This window comes from Sesamum indicum, linkage group LG2 (genome assembly GCF_000512975.1).
Source record: "Sesamum indicum cultivar Zhongzhi No. 13 linkage group LG2, S_indicum_v1.0, whole genome shotgun sequence".
Lineage (NCBI taxonomy): Eukaryota > Viridiplantae > Streptophyta > Magnoliopsida > Lamiales > Pedaliaceae > Sesamum > Sesamum indicum.
The window spans coordinates 12220515-12244848 of NC_026146.1; the positions used below are offsets into that span (position 1 = coordinate 12220515).

Below are 24334 nucleotides of genomic sequence, written 5' to 3' on the forward strand. Positions count from 1 at the left end.
TTCAAAATCTCATTTGCTAACTTTAGTCAGCAACTCATCAAGAAAACATACATACACCTGAAATGTGCACTGTGGTGTTAAGTGATCTATCAACCCCTAGGTGTTAAATGACATAGAATAACCAACCAACAACAATCAAGCTCACTCCATAGATGTTTAGGTACTTCTGCATGACGTGGAATAGGCCTTGCAACTCCAGCAGATGTTTATTAATGTGATCCTTCCTTTTGGGGTGGGGGTGGGGGTGGGTGGTGGGGCAGGAGAACTTGTGAAGCACACCCGGATACAAAGAATAAGAATTCCATAGGGCATTTCTAAGTTCAGCATGTTCTTGGAACCAAGTAATGATTTTCTTGGTTTCAGATTTCAGGCTTGTTGAACAATCGTCAATGAGGTAATGCTGTTTTCAAGCATGTAAGTGATAGGAAATGTCATACTCATGGAATATACGGACTACATAAGAACTTGTAGGATAGGAGTAGGAGCACCATCAGCCTAATGCAATGAATGGACAGCAAGAAAAACTGAACTAGAAATGCCTGTTTTTTGGGTTTGCCTCGGTCTTGAGCCTGAAACACAGTCTGGGTTTAGCTAAAATGGATTGCGGTCATAGATGGCCTGGTCATAATAGATTTCAGTTACAGATTGGACTGGCCCATGTAATATGGCTCATCAACTAGACACTGGCATAAGAGACCTGTTTTAGCTGGATTACAAGTGGGTTGACTAGGGATGTCGGTAGACCTGCTTTCCCTTTTAGGTAATAATTCTGCCTGAATCACTGCAGGTGAAATTATGATATCACCCCACATTACAGGGATCTAGATATTGCATACCAGGACACCATTCCAGCACTCACCTCATGCCAAATAAAAATGTCCTTGGAGAGAAGAGCTGCAACAAAAACCATCGGTTCTAAAGATAACAAAGGACTTGCTGATGGTCGATGATAGTATTTGACCGAGAATACAATGGTAATAAGAAATTATATTTTGTACCCCAAATGAAATATTTGAGTCCGTGAGTCACAACAAGCAGCCGGCAGTGGAGAGGGTTCTTCGTGTGTGTGCTGAGCTAAAACTTTACAAATGATGATAATGACAATCGTGGTTTAAAGAATTGGGATTGCATGCTGGTTTGGATGAGTGATGGCAAGAGGAATGAGCATGATGATGTTAATGAGGGTTGTTGATGGTAGCATTAATGCTGGATGGCAATGGAAATAGTTGTAACTATCTGTTAACTCGAAACATGGTTAATTATATTTTGCCATCCAAACTATGGTTGTTTTTACACTTTGGCATATAAACTTTTTTGTGTCAACTTACCATTTCAACTTGACGAAATTTTGCACTTTGCCATTTATAACTATTTTTTCATCAAGTTTTTTATTAAAAAACATCACATGCAATACACATGTGATATTTAAGGATTATATGATGTGATATTTTTCACATATGCACAACATGTGATCAGGTGTTCATCAATACGGAGTTGTATGCACGAGTATCTGTTGCTGTTTTGTTCTCTAGACTTGCGGATGTGGCTAATTTGGTCAAGTCTACGGCTAGAGACGAAGAATACCTTGCTGTTATTGGATCTGGCAAAATGTTTTTGCTTGAACTTCTCAATTCTGTGGTAATATATCCTTTCTTTTTGGATTTAAAATTTTCATCTCTGGCTCTTCCTCTGATGGTCCTTTCTGTCTATTAACCAACCTTCTTAGCATCCTACCTGATGGAGAACACCATCAGCTAGAAGAAATTATGCATGGTTTAATATCATTTGATTGAGATTATTTTGGTTTCTGGTGATACTCCTCTCTTTAGCATCTTTAGTTCTAGTTGATCTTTTATATGTGACTTTTAATCTTTTCAAGCCAACACATACCAGTTTTTTGTTTTCTTTTCAGTGAATGCATGCGTGTAGTGGCTCTTCATCAGAAATCTGTGTTTGCTCTAGAAAACCTTTTCCCTTCGCATCCGTGTTACTGCCTTGATCAATGTTATTGTTAGGAGTGGGTAGATTTACTGTGTATGAGTACCAGAATGTGTATGTGCTCTGGTACGAATCCTGCTGCTTTTATTTGTACGAAATCCTTAAATGCACTGTTGTGTTTAATTTACGTAAAGGGTACTGTGGCTATTTCGTCTATTTCATAAAGGTTATTGTGGTCATTTCTCTATTTCATTTCATTCCTGCATCCTGGGAAATAGTACAGCCTCAAATTACTCTGGATAAAGAATAAGATGCCTTTTCTTGGATAAAAATCGATAGAGATTAAAATGCAATGGACTGCTTCCAAGTGAGTCATGCCCATGATGCATAAATTGGTTGACAGGCATAAGCAATGAATTGCTGAGTATGACAGATATGAAGCAACTTTCTAATAAGTCTTGAACAGACTTATCACACCTTACTAATATGTCTCTTTATCAGTAGACTTCATAAGGCCTAATAAAGGTGGCAATTCACTACAATTAGAGAATGTGCCTGTTGACAACTCCTATTCCAGTTTCTTCCAAAAGATCTATGATATATTTCCTTTTGGTTAATGGAGATGCTTTGTGGAGCAACTTCTTAGCACAAGGAGATAACCAAACCTACAAAGATATCTAATATTTAGTTCCTTTCCAAATAAGTTAAGTGTGATGTTTCATCTGCATTCCTCTGTGACACTTAGCAGTCACCATTTGCAATAAGAATGAGTATCTCATCAACCAGCATATTCTGATCTGCATGACTCTCTGGCATATATAACTTTGAAATCTCCTTAAAGAACGGATTCCGTGGTAGATTGTTCCAATTTGTATAGTTTCCCTTCTGTAGAAGGTGACCTGCAACCGTGATCTTATTTTGCTTCTAATCATGAAGGATTTTAGGCATACCTCCACATTTTCCTCTATAGTGGTTCACTTCTAGTTACTTTGACTTTTAACTGCATCAATGTCAATTAATTCTTATGTGTTAGAGCGCAGTTATTCACACCTTCCCTGACATGTGAAAGGAAAATATTTGTTGACAGCTGAATCTATATTTGTTGGCAGGTAAATGACAAAGACCTGTCTAAGGAGTTGTATAAAAAGTACAGTGCGGTGAGTTCCTAGTGGACATTTCAACAAAGCTAAATTCTATGTTCGGTTGAGGGATCATGAACCTTTTTAATTTTCTTCACTGCCTCAATTGTCCTGAAACTTTTATCTTGTCCTTTCTAATGTATCACTTTCTCAGATATCCACCACAAATGATTGTTTTCTCCTCACCCATCTCTTTGTACAGCAGACATGCCCAGAGACAAATATGATATTGATTTTCTTATGATGCATTGAACAGAACACATGGAGCTTTTTAGATTTCAAATCACGGTTCACCCTTCGAAGTTCTTGCTTGATGGTGACTAGAGTTCTTGTCAAAATAATTTTTCTTGACATTTTTTCCATTGCATTCTTTCGCTCTTTGCAGATTCATAGGCGGAAAGTTCGTGCATGGCAGATGATATGTGTGTTGTCGCGATTTGTTGACCTAGATATTGTTGAGCAAGTAACTTCTAGCTTGCACACATCAATTTGTGTGAGTTATTTTACCTAGAAACTCCTGATTCACTTGAACTCCAACTGTGTGCTTTCTCTATTTGACGGGTAAAATTCATTTTTGACCCTAACATTTCACCATTTGAGAATCGTCCTTATCTTTTCAATAAGTTTCAAATGATTCCATCTAACAAATTTTCAACATTAATTCCAAATCGATTTATATGGTTCTCCTAAATTATCCTTCTAAAAGTTTTGCCTTCAATTATTTTGGTTCATCGCAGTTTAATTTCTATTGCAAGTTAGTCACTTACGCATGAATTTGCATGATAAAAATAGTATTTTATTTTGGGGATTAGTAAATACATATGCTTATTTAATTTTAAGTTAATAAATTATTACAGTTATTAGGTATACTTTATTTTATATGTGGGATTCTCCAAATCCAAAAATTATATTTTATACATGAGAAAACTATTGGTATTTTTTTAAGGTAACTAAAGAATGTGTGTTTATTACGTTTTAGTTGATAAATAATTTAATTTATCAAGTATGTTTAGATCTCATTATGTAAGAAGTATTATGTACAAAAAATATCAGTCAAATATGTAATTATTTATTTTTAAGTTAACAAATTATTTAACTTATTAATATGTTTATTTAACATTTTTTATGAGCCCTCAAGTCCAAGATGTAAGTTGTGCAAACAATCATTTTTTTTAAGGTTGGTTATGAAAAAACATGTTACAAAATATATTTTTGTGACGTGATTCACTAAATAAAATATTTTTTTTTTATTAAGTTAAAGGGTAGTCTTGGAAAAATATTTTATGAAAGAAAAGAGTTTATAAACATGTTACAAGACCAAATTATTTCCTGAATAAACATGTTGCCAAAACTAAATATATAGTTCTATTAACATAAATTAAATTATTTTACAAAAATAAATAAATCTAACTATTTATCAACTTAAAACTAAATAAACACATAATATTTACTTGCCTTTAACAAAATCAGAATGTCATGTGAAAACGTAAATATCAATTTTTATTCCGCCTTTTTGTTAATAACCACAAATTCATTAAATTTTTACTAACAAAAGGTCTACGTGTAATTACACTAAACTTCAGAGAAAGGAAGTGCAATTATCCCTTTTTTAATTTGTTATCCCCGCTACTTCTTGAAATTATGTTAAGAAACAGAATTTTTGTACATGTTCCAAGATCGATAGCAACTTTAAAAGCAAGCATCAAAGCAAAAGGAATAGCTTCTATTGATTTCCTGTTGCCAACATATGAAATTATCCAGTTCATATTCTTGTCTAGTGGGAGCAGACAATGGATTGGTTCTGTCACTTTCCTACATTGTTGTATGCATTAAGAGATTTCCTATGCTATATTGTGATGCATCATAGGGATGCAATAATATGTAATAATATATATTATGTGATTCAATATCAAAAGAAGTCTTCTTGACTTTTTTTGCCTACTCCTATAGCACGATTTTCATGTTGTTTCATTTTCTACATTTTTGAATCATTGATCTATTGACATTCTCTCTCGTGTGATTGTAGAGGAACAATTTGCCATCAGTTCGGCAGTACTTGGAAACTTTTGCTATCTATATATATTTGAATTTCCCCTCACTGGTAAGAAGTAATTTTATGCTTGTTTCTCTTGTTTCTTCCCTTTGTTATTCTCATGTTAATTGTAAATGGATTTATCACTTCTTGTACATGGAAAAGTTAATTTTATTAAAGTGAGATGAATTAAAACTTGAGATAATTGTGATTGAAGCAGTTCTTGAAATGGGAAGTGTTATGAATAACGTCATTTGCTGCTCTAAACTTGATTTTCTTGTGTTGAAATTGAGAAGGCTGGAAAATTTGTGTCTATAATTCTAACCCCCACATTTATACAGTTTGGATCAGTACAAATTAGGAAAATATGCACCTGATAAAATAAGAAACAAGATCACCCAAATATTGTAATACTTCCCAGCTAAAGCTGGAGGATATATGACAATCATGCCAGCTTGTTCACAAATTCCTTGGCATGGTGAAGATGTTTGTTGTTTGCTCCAAATGAATAAAACAGGTGTATATATCTTTTAACTCATTATAGCTTCTTGTATAAAATGAAATTTCAATTTCAATATCTTTTAACTCCAGAAATACTTGGGATGCCCAAATCATCATTCGAAACAATGTTCCTACTGCTGCTACTAAGTTTCTGCTGCCTGCCAACATCACTTCCTGAAATTACAATATCAACAACATATTCAATCAAAACAACTATACTCGACAGTCCAAAGGTTATGACAGTTGAAGGAAAAGAACCACGGGAGAGTGGATTAGAGCAACTGTACCTCTTTTTCTGTGTGGAAATACTGAGGAAGATACATTTGAGTTTGACTAACCCACAAGATAATTTGTCTAGGCCAATGGAATGATTGCGTACAAGACATAAGGTGTATATGAAGTAGAGGTTTGATGGGGAAAAGGTAGGAGTATAGAATGTGGCCATAGACACTTGAGAGCATATGTTTAATGAGAAAACATGCAGTGAGGACAACATTTCCCCAAAAGGACTTAGGAATATTTGTTTGTGTCTCATGGGTGTGACCAACATCCAGATTATGTCTATGTTTCAGCTAACCTATTGTTTTGTTGGGAGGTTTGTGGACAAGAAGTCTGATGTAAAATTCCATGAGCCACACAATGTGGAAACCTTGCTTTGAACAAATTCTAATGCATTATTCATCCGGATATTAATAGAAAATTGGATCTTTATTTCATTATAGAAGGAGGTGATTATATTAGGAATTGGGGATCTGATCCTTAAGTAAGTAGACACAAGTCGTCCTACAGCAGTCTAGCAGGCTCAACACAAGATCAACCCCGAATATTGGAATGACAAGTCTGAAAAGGAAATATACTACATTTTTCTGCTCTAGACGAAAAACAGGCACGGTGATGCTTGACCAACCTGCACTCTAAGATAGAAACGAAAGACTTAGGAGGTCATATTTGCTTTAATTTAGATAATGAGGTATGACCTAGATGATAGTGTCATTGAAATGGAGAAAGAGAAGCAGAGTGAATACGAACATCCTCAAGTGTATTAGTAGTGTCCATATAATATAGTTCACCAGCATCGGTGCCACCAGTTTAGTGTTTGTCCTCCTTGTTTGCAGATCCTAAAATACAAAGTGGGAACATTATCAAGAGCAAGAGTGTTAAATTGGATTAATGCTTCTAAAAGAGGGGAGAATAAGAACCATTAGCAAGCCAAATTAGTGATAAATTAGTGGAGAAAGATAAAGTAGAGAAATGAGATTTTACAGTAGTGATATCAGTGGTGGTACGTATGGAGTGCAGTCGTGATTTGTGGAAGGATGATAGTGACTATCTTGAAGACATGACGAAATATAGACGACTTGCAGGGAAGTTGATCTATTTGATTGAGACAGACTAGAGCTGGCATTTCTTTTGCCGTTAGTCTGGTTAGTCATTTTATAGATAAGCCACGACTTATTCATTGGGAAGCGGCTCGTAGGATTTTGAAGTACATAAAGGCAGATCTAGTAAAGGTTTGTTGTTAGAATGACGTGGACATCTTACAATAGAAGCCTACTAGGAGGCACACTATGCTGGGTTTTAAATATGATAGGAAATCTACTTTTGCGTATGGTACCTATGTTGGCACAGAGTAGACTAGCTAGGTCGAGTGCACAAACTAAGTACAGGGTGGCTTAAACTGTTAGTCAACTTTTATGGTTGAAGAATTTGTTGGGAGAGTTGGGTTTCACAAATAATGAACCAGTACCTATGTATTGTGACAATCAAAGATCGATTCACATTGCTAGTAATCCCTTTTTTCATGAGAGAACGAAGCACATTGAAGTCGATTGCCACTTTATTTGTGAGGAAGTTATGAGTAAGAAAATTTGCACTTGATACACTCCTTCGGGGCACAGAGTAGATATTTTCACTAAAGCTTGGAGCAAAGCAGTTTCAAACCTTGTTGACAAGCTGGGCATGATTGATATATATGCTCCACCTTGAGGGGAGTTACAATTTATGTTGTTTTATGTATTTCTTCTTCTATGTCTTAGTGATAAATTGGTTGATTTTATTTCGTAGTTATCTCTACCATCCCTTCCGATATATATCGGGGTTGGGTCCTTCAATGTAGATAACTTTTTTTCACTCTCCTTCTCTAACAGTACCATTGAAGAATTCTAACCCCAAATATATTGAGTTGGGATTAGAGCTAATTAGGGAAATATATCTAATCTAGATACTAACAGTAACAAAGATAAAATAAGAAATAAGTTTACAATATATTCTAACATCTTAAACCTCTTTGTAGCTCAGAAAATTGTATGTTAAAGTTTTTTCAGTTTTCTGTCTTTCACCTCTTTATTACACCTTTTTCTTTAAGGCCTTTACCTTTTGTTCACATTGCAGGTTAGCCAACAATTGGTTCCTTTGCTAAGGAATTATGATTTGCGGCCTCAGGTAGAGAAGCATTATGTGTTTTAGTTATGTTGTTTGAATTTAATGTTTTTCTTTTGATACACCATGACAGGATCATTATGGCACAAATGCTAGATATCTGGGTTTTTGTACTTTGGTTTTAATACCGACATGCTTTTTCATTTTTGGAATTATAATAGTCAAAAAGGCTAAATTTAACCCTAGTAAAACAAGTCATGCACTTGGGTGGTGCACTTGCCCCCACGTCTCCGAATAATGAGCTTCTTCATAGGGCATGTAACATTCAATCAGATTATACAACCAACACATTGTGGGGAAGCTCCCATCTCTAGTAATTATTGGATTACCAATAGTGCCTCTGTTGGAGTATCCGCTGTCTTATGATTTTTCAATAGCATAAGTTGGCAGAAAGTTGTAGAAGCAATTCCTTCCTGGAGAAAACAGTTTGGTGGAGTAATGCTATATAGATTGCATACTTGGAAAATAATGTTATGTCCAAAGTGAGACATTTTTGGTGAAGGTAGAGTCTTAGAATATTGTTAGAATACATAGTTCCCTGTATTATTCTGTTTATTTTCCATATGTAAATCAATCTTTTTTTTAATAATAATTTATTTCTATTTCACCTACTATACATATGACGTTGAGTTCTTTAATAAGACTATGAACTCAGCCTTCTATCCTTGCACAGTTCAAATATGTTTAGGTTTCTGCACGAATCATTCTCACAGGAAACTTGTTGTCTTTATTCTATGATATAAGGCAAATTATTTTTTTAGTGCATGATATTGCATCTATTCAGAGATGGTGGGTGTTTCAGCTTATTTTTCTTCTGGAGATATGTGACATAAATTTGATGGATGCAGGCTTTGTCATCGTATGTATTCATAGCAGCTAATGTCATTCTCCATGGAAAAAAAGTGACTCAATTTGGACATCTGGATGAATTACTTCCTCCTATTGTTCCATTGCTGACCTCTCATCATCACACTTTACGTGGATTTACACAGGTAAGTGTTCCATCTATCGGCCAATTGAATCACAACATCATTTTTATTCGGACAGTCCAAGTTTCAAAGAAGCATCATATATAAAAGATGGCATGGCATTGATAGAAGCTCCTACATCTAACACGGCATTCTCAAATCTAATTTTGCTTATCATACAAGGGATAGTAACATACCTGGATCTTTGCACGACTGTAGAATGTTTTACATACTCTTTTTGCTGCATGCTGGTTTTTAATTATGATACTTACTGTATCGTATATATTAACTGGCAGATATTGCTGTATCAAGTTCTTCAAAAGTTGTTGCCTGATTCAAATTCCAGTGCATGTGATAGCATGTCTTTGGAGCAGAGGTGCTTTGTGGATTTGAGAGATTATTTGGCCCATAACTCAGATTGTGCACGGTTAGTTTAACATGCAATATTAGGAGCTTCTTTGATTGAAGTCATGTCTTGTTATTTAGTTTCTCTAGTCCCAGTTACTAAACCTTGCTTTATATCTTAACCCATTGGTTTTACTTTTCTGTTGCTATTCTTACGCAAAAGTTTGCTGCATGTACCTGTGAATTGCAACAAGTTACCAATTGACCGTTTTGAGTGTGTCTCTGTGTCACTATGAGCAGCAACAAGCTATCAATTGATGGTTATGACTTGTGAATTTGTCTCTGTCCCATTACGGGCAGCAACAAGCTATCAATTTTCTCTTTCTATTCTCTAGTAGCAACGTTTACTTTATCTACCTGTGTGCTTTAAAAATCTATAAGTTGACAAGTTGTTAGTTTGTCCATCCCAGATAGTTCTTTGGAGGGGAAGGTCCAAGGTGAGGCATTTTTTGTTTTGTGGGGTGGCAGGGAGGCCCCCCTGAGTTTTCAGTATTCGGTGTTATTACAATATGTTTTAATATTTTGAAGGTAACCTAACAATTTATAAATAAACATTGGCAAAAGAATACACAAGGAATCATTAAGATGGGATTGACAAATTGTATAATGAATGCATATGTGTACATACTGCCTCGTATTAATGTTTCACTTTTAGAGTATAAACAAGCTGAAAAGAAAATAAGAATTTATTTTAAGATAAAAAGAAATGCCCAGTACTGACAGGCAAAACTTTCCAAAGCAAAGCAAATCAAGCACCAGGAGACAGTAGTACAATGCTAACCCTGAGAAAAGGAATTCTTCTGAGATTGGTGTGAAGGGAAATAGTAGGGAATCCAGCAATTGAATCTGTCAGCAAGTGCCATTAGATCAACATGAGATTGACTCCTTATTGCTTGTGGTATGGTAAATTCCTTATGTGGACAAGTGAACAAGATTTGGGGTTCATCTGTTTTATTAGAAAGGTCCAATATTGACTACACAGATCTTGCAAACCCCTGTTCTGGTTCTTTTAAGATTCTTTAAGCCTGAAATTGAGCAAGCTAATATCAATATCTGGTGCTTTTGTAAACTGGCATGTTTCTATGTTATTTGTTGTTATGTAGTCCTTCATCAATTTTTTATGCAGGTTGAGAGCTTCCATGGATAGTTATCTCGCTTTCTTCGATCCAGTGAAATCCATATCACCGGCTGGGATTTTTACTAACCGGGTTGAGGTCAGTAGTCATTAACAATTTTTATTACTCGCTTTAGAGTTTAAATAAGGAAAGCACAATATTTAAACAATTTGGTTCTTGTTTTCGCCAAAATAGATAATGACACATCCTTTCCAGAGTAACCTTTTTGGTCTTAACATCTGAAGATTTTATTGTGAAATCTTCTTTCATTATGGGTTCATTCACTTAGAAATTTTACTTGAAGCAAACCATGCTTTTAGAACTTTCCACTACTAATTGTATATATTTCAATGAGACAAGGTGGTTCTTTAGGGAAAATTGCACTTTTGGTCCCACACGAGATAGATGCTATTTCACTTTTGGTCCCACAAGAAGAAAAAGTGTTGCACTCTTGGTCCCAATTCCACTTAAAACTGTTAAAAAGGGGATGGAAAAACACTTTTCAAAGGTGGTTTTTGGTACCATGCCGTTGAAGGGAATTAAAATCGGGCATTGGCATTTATGCAATTTTACTCAGTAAAATGGCAAAGAGCAATACTAAATTTTTGCAAAGAAAAAAGCTGGTACTTGGGATAGATAAAAAAATATATATATCTCAAACATCGACAAACTCCAGCAATATTTGACCTTTGAAAAATGGTTTTCCATCTCTCGTTTAAAAATTAAAATGGATTTAAGGTCAAAAGTGCAACACTTTTTCTTCGTGTGGGACCAATAGTGTTGAGCTAGTAACATGTGGGACTAAAAGTGAAACGTCTATCCAGTGAGACCAAAACTGCAATTTTCCCTAGTTCTTTCCTGCTATTGTTAAAAGTGGAGAAGGGAAAATTAGGTGTGTATATGTGAAATAGAAAGAAACCACCTCAAGATATAGAGATGAAACAAACACCCTACCAAAAGATTACTATTCTACTTGTTATATATAGAGCATGTCATATCTACTAATAGGCTTTAATATGTCCATGTTGTTCAATAACAATCCTTTACCAGGAGCTCTCTTAATATATTTCAGAATCAGGAGAGCAGCCTCCAAATGAATAGGTCGTGGTTTGCCCATGAACTGACTGACTAATTATGACTAACTAGGCGAACTGCAAAGGAGATATCAAGCCTAATCACAGTTAAATAAATCAACTTCCCCACAACCGTCTATAATTCGTCTTGTCCTCCAAATAATTACCATCATCATCCAAAAATGAAGATCCAAGTTCACACGAGTATCCAGTGGTTTTGTACCAAGTGGTCTCTTCGAGGAGATCACAAGCATATTTCCTTTGGGGTAAGGAAATTCCCTATTTGCTATGAGCAACTTCAATACCCAAGAAATACCATGGTCGTCCCAAGTCCTTGATGACAAAGTGCTTTTATAAGTGTGACTTAGTATCTTCTACACCTCCAACATCACTACCAGAAATCAAAATATCATCAACATAGACCATTACAATGATTGTTCTGGATTGTTTATAACATAGATCATCACTACCGGAGTGATCTGCTTGGCACGAGAAAAACCAAAGTCGCTAACGACTCAATTAAATTTATCAAACCATGCTCTAGGGCTTTGTTTAAGCCCGTAAATTGTTTTCTTCAATTTGCACACATGCTAGTATTCTCCCCTTGAGCAACATACCCTGGAGGTTGCTCCATAAGCATGGTTTCATGTAGGTCACCGTATAGGAAGCCATTTTTTACATCCGGTTAACTACGAAGGAGAAAAGCACACGAATATTTAGTCAAGCAACAGGAGAGAATGATTTGAAATAGTTGACACCAAAAGTTTGGGTGAAACCTTTATCAACCAAACGAGCTCAACTGTGCCATGAGCCCAGTATTTTAAAGTAAATACCCATTGACAAGTCACCATATCAGCATTAGGTGGAGGCACAACAAGGTCCGAAGTCCCTCGAGAAACGAGTGCTGATATCTCTTCATCCATTGCCATCTGCCATTGAGTGTTGAAGCGCCTCATGATAGGATCTAGGAATTATCACATAGGAAAGAGAGACAACAAAAGTGCCATCAATCGGGCTAAGTGACGTAAAGGAAAGCGAGTGAGCTAATGGATGTGCGGTTCAAGATCGTTTACCTTTGCGAAGGGCGATAGGAATATTATCATCACATGTAGGAGATGTGGAAGGCTTAGGAGCTGCATGAGGAGGACAAGCAGGGCATTAGGTGGAAGCACAACAAGGTCCCAAGTCCCTCGAGAAATGAGTGTTGATATCTCTTCATCCATTGCCATCTGCCATTGAGGATGTTGAAGCGCCTCATGATAGGATCTAGGAATTATCACAGAGGAAAGAGACAACAAAAGTGCCATCAACCGGGCTAAGTGACGTAAAGGAAAGCGAGGGAGCTAATGGATGTGCGGTTCAAGATCGTTTACCTTTGGAAGGGCGATAGGAAGATTATCATCACATGTAGGAGATGTGGAAGGCTTAGGAGCTGCACGAGGAGGCCAAGCAGGGCGTTGGTGAGCGCGGGTACACCTGTGTACGTATATTTGACGGGACAAGGAGGGCAAGGGGATGGTACGGGTAAGGGAAGGGGTATAAGAGGAGTCCCAAATGAGTAGACCGCCCTTTGAGTAATATGTGGTGGACTGAAAAAAAGATAACATCAACAGACGTGAAGGATCGACGAGAGTAGGATCATATCAACGTACCCTTTTTGTACATGAGAATATCCAAGAAATATGCACTTGATATAACGAGGACACAGCTTATCAAGCCCATGTGAAGTATATGGACAACATACATAACCAAAGACCCGTGGAGTGACACTAAAGAGCAGCCTATCAGGGTAAAGGCAAGAACAAGGAATATCCCCATTAAGAACCCCTGACACATACGATTAATGAGATAGCAAGCAGTAAGAACAGCATCCTCCAAGAAATCTTTAGAACATTCATTTGGGTCATCATGATGTGAGCAACATCAAGGAGGTGGCAATTTTTACGTTAGGCCACAACATTCTATTAAGATGTATAAGGGCAAGAAGTTCGATGGATAATGCTGTGAAATACAAAATAGGGAGACCTCTTTGTGGATGAATTCTACTGCATTTGCATTGCCAGTGCCAAGAACATTTATATTAGTGGGGAATTGGGTTTTTATTTCATCGTAGAAAGAATTTATGATATTAGGAACTTGAGATCTATCCTTGAGTAAGTACACCGAAATCATTCGAGAGTAATCATAAACAAAGGTAAGAAAATACCTAAAACCAACAACAGACTCGACCCAATGAGGGCCCCAAATATCAGAATGGACTAGAGAAAAGGAGATAAACTACGTTTTTCGACACAAGGAGGAAAGGAAGCACCCTAACTCACACGACTCACATATATAGGTGAGTTAAAGGGTAAAACATTTTTTGAATTAGGTAGGGATGGGTGACCAAGCGGACAATGCCACTGAAAGGATGAGGCAGTCGCAGAGAGGGCGAGAACCCCAACATGTGTATATGTCAAGATAGTAGAAACCGGCACACTCATGTGACATCCGGAAAGATACTCTAGGATGGAAAGAATGTTACCCAACAGTTGTGTTCTTTAGTGAGTTGACCAATAGAGAGCACACTAATAGGAAAATTATGGGCGAAAGAACAATAGCAAGGCTAAGATGTTTAGGATTAACTATACCACGCCAAAATTGGAAAGGAAGAACCATCAACTACACGCACACATGACGAGGTGTAAGACATAGACAAAGAAGAGAAGTTGGATTTGATACCAATAATATGGGTAGTGGCCCCTGAATCTAACATGCAAAACATTTTGAGACGCAATAAAAGCACGAGGAGAAGAAGAGACAACATGATCAACAGAGTTAGCTATGTGACGATAGAGGAGCATTTCATATTTTGCACGACTAAGGGTGACTGCATCGGAACTTAATGAAGAAGGTTTTCCGTTTGCATTAAGTGTAGTAACTCCAGCTTACCAAACTTAATCCAACACTTTCTGATACGTGGTTGGTTCAACCACAATAAGTGCAGTAATGAGGCCCGATAGGAGTGCGAGCGCCCCGAGCATGAGGACTTTAGTGATTTCTAGAAGAACCGCAATCATGAGTATGGGCAACCATGGCACAACATATTAAAGTGAGAAGAACTTAGTCCATGGAACAAGAGCCCAAGAACAAGCACAATGGGTTGCGACCGGCCAGGAGAGGGCTGCATGCGGCAGCGCGACTGCCGCGCTCGGCGAGAGCAGAGGCTCACCGCACTTTGGAGAGGAGGTCTGCGCGCTAGAGAGTTGCTGATGGCGGGGGGTAGGACGGTACCGGCGGACAGAGCGGCCAGGGTGGGCGGGCGGTCATCAAGAGCTCGACTAGATTAGGGTTTGGCTGCTCTCAATTCTTTTCTTTCCTCTCACTTCATTTGTCTATTTAAATAAATAATAAGCAAATATATATTAATATATATTTGTTCATTCACCCGCTCTGATACCATGTGAAAAGTAGAGAAGGGAAAAAGAGGTGTATATATGTGAAATAGAAAGAAACCATCTTAATATTAATATATAGAGATGGAACAAACACCCTATCAAAGATAACTATTCTACTAGATATATACAAATAATATCATACCTACTAATATATATCTTCCAACACTGTTGTTTCTCATTGATAATTTTCCATCTTGTCTAATTTCTTGTAGTGCTATTCTGAATGTAAATTTCTAAGCTAAACATGTCACAGTCCTTCGGAGATAATAGTGCCTATGAGATGGAAATTGTTCCTTGTATATTCAACAAAAGGGAGTTGGAAGCAAACCGTGGAACATAAGGCAAATGGTGATATTCAGAGTTAATGAATAGTTGGTAAAAATTTGGATTATGGCCCCAGTTATTGAGTCTGGTTCATAGGGATTAGCAACATCCTCGAAAGACTGGATAGGTAGGAACAGGCCTATCACACTCTCTTCATAATATATGGAGAAAGAATGAAGCCTATTTTAATTGTAAATGTGAATGACATCAGAATATAAGAGATGATAATGGATAGATTTCTCAACTCAAGAAGAGGTTGAAAGAAGAAGTTTAAGTAAAAGATCGTCTGCAGTCAAGTATTCTCTTGGACTGGAGATTTCAGTTATGAAGATATTTTCCTCTTGCAGTGAGCCTAGACTCTCGATTTGTTGAAGCCACTGGAATATTAAGTTGCAAACGCATGGAAATACCATTAGAGAAGAAGTTGGAAAGGGAAGGATGATCCTCCTTTGGCCATGTGTAGACACAAATAGTTAATTGGGAGACTTATTAATTTGTCTCTTACCTGTCCAAATATTGGGCTACATGTCTTGAAGACAAGATCAGCTATGGCAGAAGGAAGAGTAGGTATCTGGCTGGGAAGGCAGCAGATTGCTATCTCCTTATGGATGAAGTTATACAAAGATTACAAGCCTGCTATCAGCATTGTCAACAGGCCTGTCCAACTGTCCAAGTCCAACATGATTACACGAATCAAATTAGGGCCGATGAAAGCTTCACTACTAATTTGTACTAAACCCATTCAGCCACATGAAGATTGTGCTGGGACTTGGATTAGAAATCATCCTCAGCAAGCTCTGGGAGTGATGAGCTTGAGGCGGGTATTGGAGTTCTTTGTAGATAATTTATTTTAGTTGGTAATCTTAATCAGATTTATTAGGAAACAAAATATCTTTCATTAGTTGGTAAATTTTTTATAGGGATTTAGTAGGAAACCATATATGAGTTATTACTTAGGAGAAAGTATAGGAATTTCTTTTTGATCTTGAGCTCGTTTGCTTTTGTAGATTAGGTATGAGTTTTGGATGTAAACTGTTCTACAATCAATGAGACCAATAGGCATACTCTTCTATTTCATGTTTCAATTAGTATATCAGATGCCAGCGACATGACTGGTAGTAAACTAGAGTTCTGGGTATGTTCTCTATCTTTGGGTTGAGTGATTTGTCCTTTACCAATGAAAAGTTTAACTACGCAGGAATATAGAAGAGAATGTAAAGATAAATTATGTTTAAAGGTGAGTCCCACTTCTCTTAGGGCGGTGTCATCTATTTGAGAGGCGTTAGCTAGAATCATTATTATTATTATTTTTTCATATATTATGTCAATAGCTACTTTTTGCATGTATTCTAACTTCATATTCAAAATTAGAGATGCTTCTGCAGTTGAGTTGTTCCTTCCTGGTGTTATATGATTGATTGTTGTTGTCATGCAGAAGAATAATCCCTGCTTTTGGTTTCTTATTTCTAAGCAGGATCTTGAATTTGAATGCGTCCCACCAACACTCATGGATCGAGTGATTGATTTTCTGAACGTAAGCACTTAGCTACTTGTTTTACCTTTTTTTTATTGTAGTTTTTGCTCATAATTAATTCTTGCAGGATACAAGGGAAGACCTTAGATCCTCAATGGCTAAAGATGCAGCTTCTATCAAGATCGAGAGCATCCTAATTGACGAAGGTCCCAAATGTAGTGAAATATTAAAGTCAAATGGAAGACAATCAGTGATCCAACCACAGGAAGAACTATTATATGACTTCCAAAGAAAAATTACTTTCTCCAATAATGACGTGCCAGACTCAGCCCCCACAGCTTTCTTGGACAAAACAACATCATATGGATCACTTTTGGGTATGTGAATTTTAGTGCTCTTTATGTCCTGCTCTTGCATGTCTAGACCCATTTAGAACTACTCAGTATGTGAATGACATTTGTGCTAAATTTTATGGTTCAAGTTAAATTAATCTTCCAGACCGATGCCAGTTTTAAATATTCCTCTGTTTCAAATGAAAGATCCTACTTTACAGTGCACGGCAGTTTCAATGAGAGTTGAGAATTAAGTTTTTTGTAAAACTTAACACTATTGCCCTTAAAAATAATGGTTGAAAGTTAGTGATGCCAAATCACTTCTTCAAATGAGAGGGTAGATATGGAAATTCAAATTCCTTTTACGGAAGTGGAGTCTTATTTTTGGTGTCCCGGAAAGGAATATGAGTTATAAAATTAACAAAGGAGTAATTTTAGAAGGATAAATAAGCTGGCACTCTTTGGGTGGCTTACAATGATAATTGAGCATAGAGGAAAAATTGACGTTTGATGACCTTGTTGCTTTTGGCTTGTGCTTGACTGTTAATTTATTTATAGCATCCTCTACGTTGTTCATTAGGAGGTATAAAGTGTTAGGCAATAACTTGATTGCAGTACAAACTACCTATCTGAGATACCAGATGCTTGATTGCATTTCAAGCCCACTCTACCCCAAGTCTCTGCAAACCCAACCCTAGCCCCTTGCATCAACTTTGAAACTGGTGGAAGCACCAATGATGCTGATGGCTGAAGTGGAAGAAATAGGGGTTGGGCAGGGGCCTAGGATGCAGATTGATTGACATTTTAGACTGGGGAGAGAAAGGATGCTGGGCGATTGTGTGGGCTACTAGATGGAGTTGAGCGTGCTGGCATGGTGTGGGGGTGGGTGGCTGGGGCTAGAAGGTAGTTTTAGTAGGTTAGTTTGGGGATGGTTGACATTGAATGGTGTAGGTTCTGTGACAGGGGATGTGGTGTGTGGATGAAGTACAAACCAAACAGGCCCAATCGAAGGTTGCCATCATCCCTAGATGCAGATATATGCATCATGATTGATGTCCTCTATGCTCGTACATGCAGATCTATGTAAATCCTACGCCTATTCATTTTCTTGACACCGATGTGATCATACAAACACACATGCATATACACATAGGATGACATTCTCTTGACACAAAGCCCCTCACATCTATAGCATATTCAATATGCTTTTACATGCTATACATGATGAGCAAAGGATTATTTGGCCCATAAACTCAAGAAAGTACATGTAGTCAATGCGTTGAAGTACTGCATTCCATGTTTTTTTTCTTTTCTTTTTTTCCAATATCAGAAGATTTTATTACAGGAGCAAAAAAAATGGGTAACCTACCATTGATATTTGTTGATGTTATTGTAATTACCAGGATGTCAGGGGGTTCTGTATGGTGCAAACTGTATTAGGTTCAGAGTGTATTTATCCGTATACGATTATTTCTGTTGGATGAGTTTAATTTATTGTGGGTTACAAGAATCATTCGGATTTTCATTTAATAAAATTGAAGTTCGGGTTTTCCTTTTACTGATGGAGATTAAAGAGAATCTTTCTGGTGACCAGCTGCTGGAGATTTGGCTAGTTACTCGGTGCTTGAATCTTGGGGCTAGCATACGTTCTCCTAATGGCTGAAAATGGATCTCTTGTAAAAATAATTTTGTATTGATTAAAGATTTGTTTTTGGAGTTGGAGTGGGAAAAGTCTTTTTTCATAGTGGTTGGACTAGGAGTGTAGAAAGCACTCTTTCTGTTCTCATCCTGGGGTTTGACATTCTCTTTTACGCCAATTCTGCTTACATCTGTAGTTCTGTGTTACTGTGAATACCACCTCCATCATGGGAGGACTCTGAAGTCGCAGCAAACCCTTGTCTCTTGTATCTACTACAATTAGATGCAAAAATTGGATGCCAAATACACAAACATGAAATGTGTAAAAACCAAGAACACGAAGAAATTGTGGGAATTACAACACATTGAACAAGTGATAGAATAATATTTAGTGTAGATCTATAGCTGGCAAAATTTAGAGATACAGGAACAAAAAGGAAATCAATGTACATATATGGATTCCCATCGTTTGTCAGCCCAGTACCTGGTGTATTCGGTCCTATATACAGCACGATTATTGTAGCAGTCATATAGAACATGCACAGCCTAGCTGAATGAGCCGCACAATCTTTTCCTATTAGCAAAAATGAATCCTAGCCTTGCCTATCTGCACTAGATTATTGTTGTAGCAATCTGGAATATTAGTTGGATTTTCAATGGGCTCAAGGCGGCTCAAAGCTAGAAAGGTCAGTTAAAAACTCTAAACCAAGCTTAATATTAGTTTCTAATGGGACCAATTATGTGCTAAGTGTCGGGCATAATGAAATTTAACACAAGCGCGACCATGGTTGTGTTGGCTGATAAGGCTTGTTTGGATTAAATAAAATGAAAATAATATCTGATAGACTATATTATTAATCAGTTTAATCTAAAACAGAAAATAAATTCTGATGCTTGAATTACATGGCCATTAGTAGGAGACTATGTTAAAAAGAAGGAAAAACTAAACAACAATCAACCTTATATTTCATATTACTTGTTTCTCTGTTTGGCTATTGGTATTCTTGGATTTCATACAAAAACATACTAATTATGAAAATTGCTTTCTAGTTGCTGTGGCTTCATGGTTTTGTTTACTTTTCATACCAAGCTGAGCTTTAAGGAAAATATCTTAAAAACTCAAGCCTTGAGAAAGAAAACTAGTATTTGGTTTTGGGCAAGATTGGACCATGTTCGTAGATTGACGGCTCTGAAGACCCGCAATGCAACCTACTAAGGAAATTTTGGACGTACAACCTTCCCCACAACCAGTTCATCTCAGCAATCTCAACCCAAAAGTTTTGCCAGTAAAAATATGGGTCTACTTAGTTTTCTCTTCTCAGCTGATCTTAAAAATGGTATAACATGACTTCCTCTCTCCAATTGCAGCTATGGCCCATGAGGATCAGCTTCTTGATCAGCTGCTACATTCAAGAGGACTGATTGTAGAGAAGTTAAAAGCAAGAAGACAACAAATTATCCTTCTGGCATCACTAATAGATCGGATACCCAATCTTGCTGGATTGGCACGGACATGTGAGGTGTGTTATATGGATATTCTGCATATTTTCCTGATATGCTTGTGCCTGCATCCATATGAGTGTCACATTTGCTTTTGACTCTTTTTGCAATCTCCTTAGCATTGTTCAGCATGTTTCTTTTTAGGTTCAATTCATATAACAATCTTGACTTCTACAGGTTTTTAGGGCCGCTGCACTAGCAGTTGCAGACAAAAGTATATTAAATGACAAGCAGTTTCAACTTATAAGGTATTTATTACTAATCCTTTTGTCGTTTTTATGTTTATTAACAAAAAACTAGCTTATATAAATTCATGACTGAGCCTTTGCAGCCTTTTCATATTTTTTTATGTGAATGGAGGTTTTTGCTGCATATTTTTTCCTACCTGTATAATCTTTTTGCGGTTATGATGATCTTCACTTTTTCAAGTTTCGCTAGTTGGTTCTGTGTCTGTCCTCTCATGAATATTATTTGAGAGGACGAGACTGTTAATAATCTGGTGCTCCAATTCCCATGTGTTTTTGGCCATTCTTTATAATGCAGGTTGATGTTATTCGGATTGTTCTTATTTTACACAATTATTACTCGGTATACTTGTAACTTTGCCTCCTCTTTGGTAAAGTTGCTCCTGCTCGCCAATCTATGACTTCCAAACTCTGAGTGAAAATGTCTCCATGATATGTCTATCCATAGATAGTCTTATTCATGCATCTGGAAACAGTATCCTGAATTAATGTGTCTGATGGCTTTCCCAACATTTTTGTTTTAGCAATTCTCTTCTCTAGCACCTCGCCTGTCAATGGTTAGGCTGCCCAAGAAATAATTCTCATGCCAAAACTAGGTCTTACCCAATTTGTAGAACACCATACCCTAACCTGGATACAATTATATTGAATGCGACACTGAAATACTAATTTACATATTGATTTAAAGTTACTAACTTTTAGTAAATCAATATATTAGATTCAGTTAGCAGCCAAACATGCTCCTGACCCACCCCCACACCCCTCCCCAGTCCCCTCCAAATAAATTCACCCACATTCCTCACTAATATACAAAACCCGTTTCGTTGCAGTGTGTTAACACAATATGATTAATGACCAAATCCTTCTTTCTGAAAAGATTAAACATCTTGTTTGAAGTAATCTCTTGCATTATCATTCCATAGGTTCTTTGTTCTCATTCCAATTTGGGTTTGGATCATATGGAAAAATCTCGGAAAATTTTCCCCAATTTCAGACTTGTTTTTCATCAAATAGACCCAGGCTAGCCTTATACAATTCTCTATAAATGTAACAGACCACCTTGTCCCTGTATTCGAAAGTTCAGGAAGGACCACATGTATCAAAATGGAATTGAAAAAGAGAAGTACGCCTAGTATCTCATTGGATAATAAACATGTTTGTCTTTAGCAGGTGCACACTACTCATTTCAACATTTTTCAATAACAACAGATACATAGTTCTGAGCAAAGTAAATGGTGGATGACCACGACGACAATGGTGGAGCCAAAACTCCTCATTTGTGGAATAGCTTAGATACATAAGGTTTTGAAAGGAATAGCTTTTTGCCATCCTTAACATCAAGATTTTATGCCCTTAGGTCCAAATATTGTATGAATTTTCCAGAACATAGATCCATCTAATTACATGCTTTTGCCATCCTTAACATCAAGATTTGATTGTTTGCATCTTCCAGAACATAGAACCATTTAATTACATTTGTTGCCTTTCTTTTGACTGCCTGCTCACATCCAATTGTATAATGTCTGAATTCTTTTTGACTTCTAATCATCCTTGGTGTTTCACTGATGTCTGGGAAGGTACATATTCATATTCATAAATGGGCACATGATCTTCAGCAAGAGAAAAAAATTGCAAAGAATGATTGCTAAATTATAGTCCTAGTCATGTATGTTTGCCACTTGCACCTCGGCTATCTCACCTCTATGTGTCAACCATCAGTGCACGGTAACCTTTCAATATTATCATATTATTCACAATCTCTCCCCCCATTGACACCGAGCATTTTATTTTTATTTTCATATTATTTACCTTTATTATTAGGAGAGGATGTGGACGGATTCTATAGATGAAAATTGATTTAAATGTGTAAAAATCATTATTGAGTACATCACAGACTGATTAAGAATTATATGTGTCTATGATGTTGGTTTGATTTGTTCTGGAGATATGTAGCGCAGCCCGAAATTAAAATTGTATTGCATTCACATATTAAAATCTACTGTGTAATTGATTGGTATGTAATTTGAATTTTTATAATTAAGTGAAGAAATTAACCTTCTATAATTCTACATGGACAAGTTTTCATTTCATTTAGGATGAATTTTGATCTGCAATATGGTAGACATTTGCTACTAAACTGTTTTTGTTTATCAGTGTCACAGCAGAGAAATGGGTTCCTGTTCTGGAAGTCCCAGTGGGAAGTATGAAAGCATTCTTGGACAAAAAGAAACAGGAGGGTTTTGCTATCCTAGGTTTGGAGCAAACTGCAAACAGTGTAGCACTGGACCAGTACAACTTCCCTACAAAGACAGTAAGTTCTTGTCAGACAGGCTTGACTAGCTTAACCCACCGCTTTGGATAGCGTCGTATTGTCATTGTCTGTTAAACAAAATTTGCAAATTGCTACAATACCTAATTATGCAAAAGTAAAAGCTGGTTTAGGATTCACTTTCTTGCTAAGCTGTTGAGCTCGCCTTTTGTACAACTTCTATTTGGAAAATACACTGCTTTCAACAGTGTGGTATTGTCATTGTCTGTTAAATAAAATTGCAACTTGCTACGAAACCTATTCCTGCAAAAGTAAAAGCTGGTTTAAGATTCCCTTGCTTTGGTTACTGGATCGTGATTTGGGTGCCTTCCCAAACTGAGAATGAAGAACTACACTTTCTTTCTTATAGGTGCAATGGTACAATAGGAACAGATTGGGAGCATTATCGCCCTAACTATCTTAATTTGAAGTTCTTTTTCTTTCCCCCCTGGGTTTTGGGGTAATCGGGAACAGACCAGAGGAAAGTAATGCAAGAATAGGTTAATGACTGAGGCTGTTTGTTCGTTCAAGATTATGCTAAACACGCCACTTCTTAATGCATTCATGATAACCACACAACTTTGAAATCTCCGTTTGTCCTTCTCCCGCAGGTATTAGTTCTTGGTCGTGAGAAGGAAGGAATACCAGTGGAGATAATCCACATGTTGGATACTTGCATCGAAATTCCACAGCTTGGAGTAGTTAGGTCTCTAAATGTTCATGTCAGTGGTGCCATTGCCCTCTGGGAGTATACTAGGCAACAAAGGTCACAATAAATTCTAAATGAAGCCCTGATGTTGGAGGAGGCCGTTCACATATGGTCGTGAAATATCAACATAAATGGTACTTTTACATCAATAGTTGCACGTTTGTTTGCCAGTGATCATACTTGAGCTTGCTCGTCCTGCTTGAAGCCTACTGAGGGAGTAAGAAAACAATGAGATACGAGACATTTTAGTGTTGCAACCAAACGTCACAATACTGTTGAGAATTAGGTGTCTCTCCATTTTCCCTCGTGTAGAAATGTCCCCAAGAATTGGGTTTCCTCTCGGAAAACACTAGAAATTCTAAAATGTCTGGCAGCCTGTGAAAACACAAGCATTTTTGGCTGGGTGCAACTCTATTCACAGGCCGCCTTGGCAGCCTGTGACATAAGTGTAACTCTATTTATTGATACCAAAAGTCACAAGAGTCAAGTGTTCACTCTTTTCATCATACTAAACTTGAATGGAAAATACAAATACTATCGGTAGCTTGAAATTTTGTTTTACTCAAAATGATTGTTTCCATAAGTTAGAGTTACTCAACATGTGATAATAACTAATCTATTATTTCTATATTCTATCTCCATCTCCATCAATATCTCCTTTTAAGTTTGAAAGTTTCTTACAATTATTTGTTTGACTAGAATATCCTTGCAATAGTTATGTTTAGTTTTCACAAGGGTTAACTGCATTTTCTATTTT

At 36.8% G+C, this 24334-nt stretch overlaps 1 protein-coding gene across 2 annotated transcripts in view; it reads left to right on the plus strand.

Annotated features, from left to right (window-relative positions):
* The window catches only part of LOC105155957, a 43992-nt gene extending 19864 nt beyond the window's left edge, over window positions 1-24128 (plus strand). For both annotated transcript variants that reach the window (XM_011071948.2, XM_020691754.1), the window contains 14 exons: window positions 1477-1638; window positions 3048-3095; window positions 3463-3570; window positions 5104-5178; window positions 8002-8052; window positions 8898-9041; window positions 9314-9444; window positions 10549-10636; window positions 16846-16905; window positions 16973-17222; window positions 20184-20335; window positions 20493-20563; window positions 22715-22871; window positions 23480-24128. In XM_011071948.2, the coding sequence (XP_011070250.1) occupies window positions 1477-1638; window positions 3048-3095; window positions 3463-3570; window positions 5104-5178; window positions 8002-8052; window positions 8898-9041; window positions 9314-9444; window positions 10549-10636; window positions 16846-16905; window positions 16973-17222; window positions 20184-20335; window positions 20493-20563; window positions 22715-22871; window positions 23480-23644 (1662 nt within the window). In that variant the 3' untranslated portion in view covers window positions 23645-24128. The remainder of the gene's footprint in view (window positions 1-1476; window positions 1639-3047; window positions 3096-3462; window positions 3571-5103; window positions 5179-8001; window positions 8053-8897; window positions 9042-9313; window positions 9445-10548; window positions 10637-16845; window positions 16906-16972; window positions 17223-20183; window positions 20336-20492; window positions 20564-22714; window positions 22872-23479) is intronic.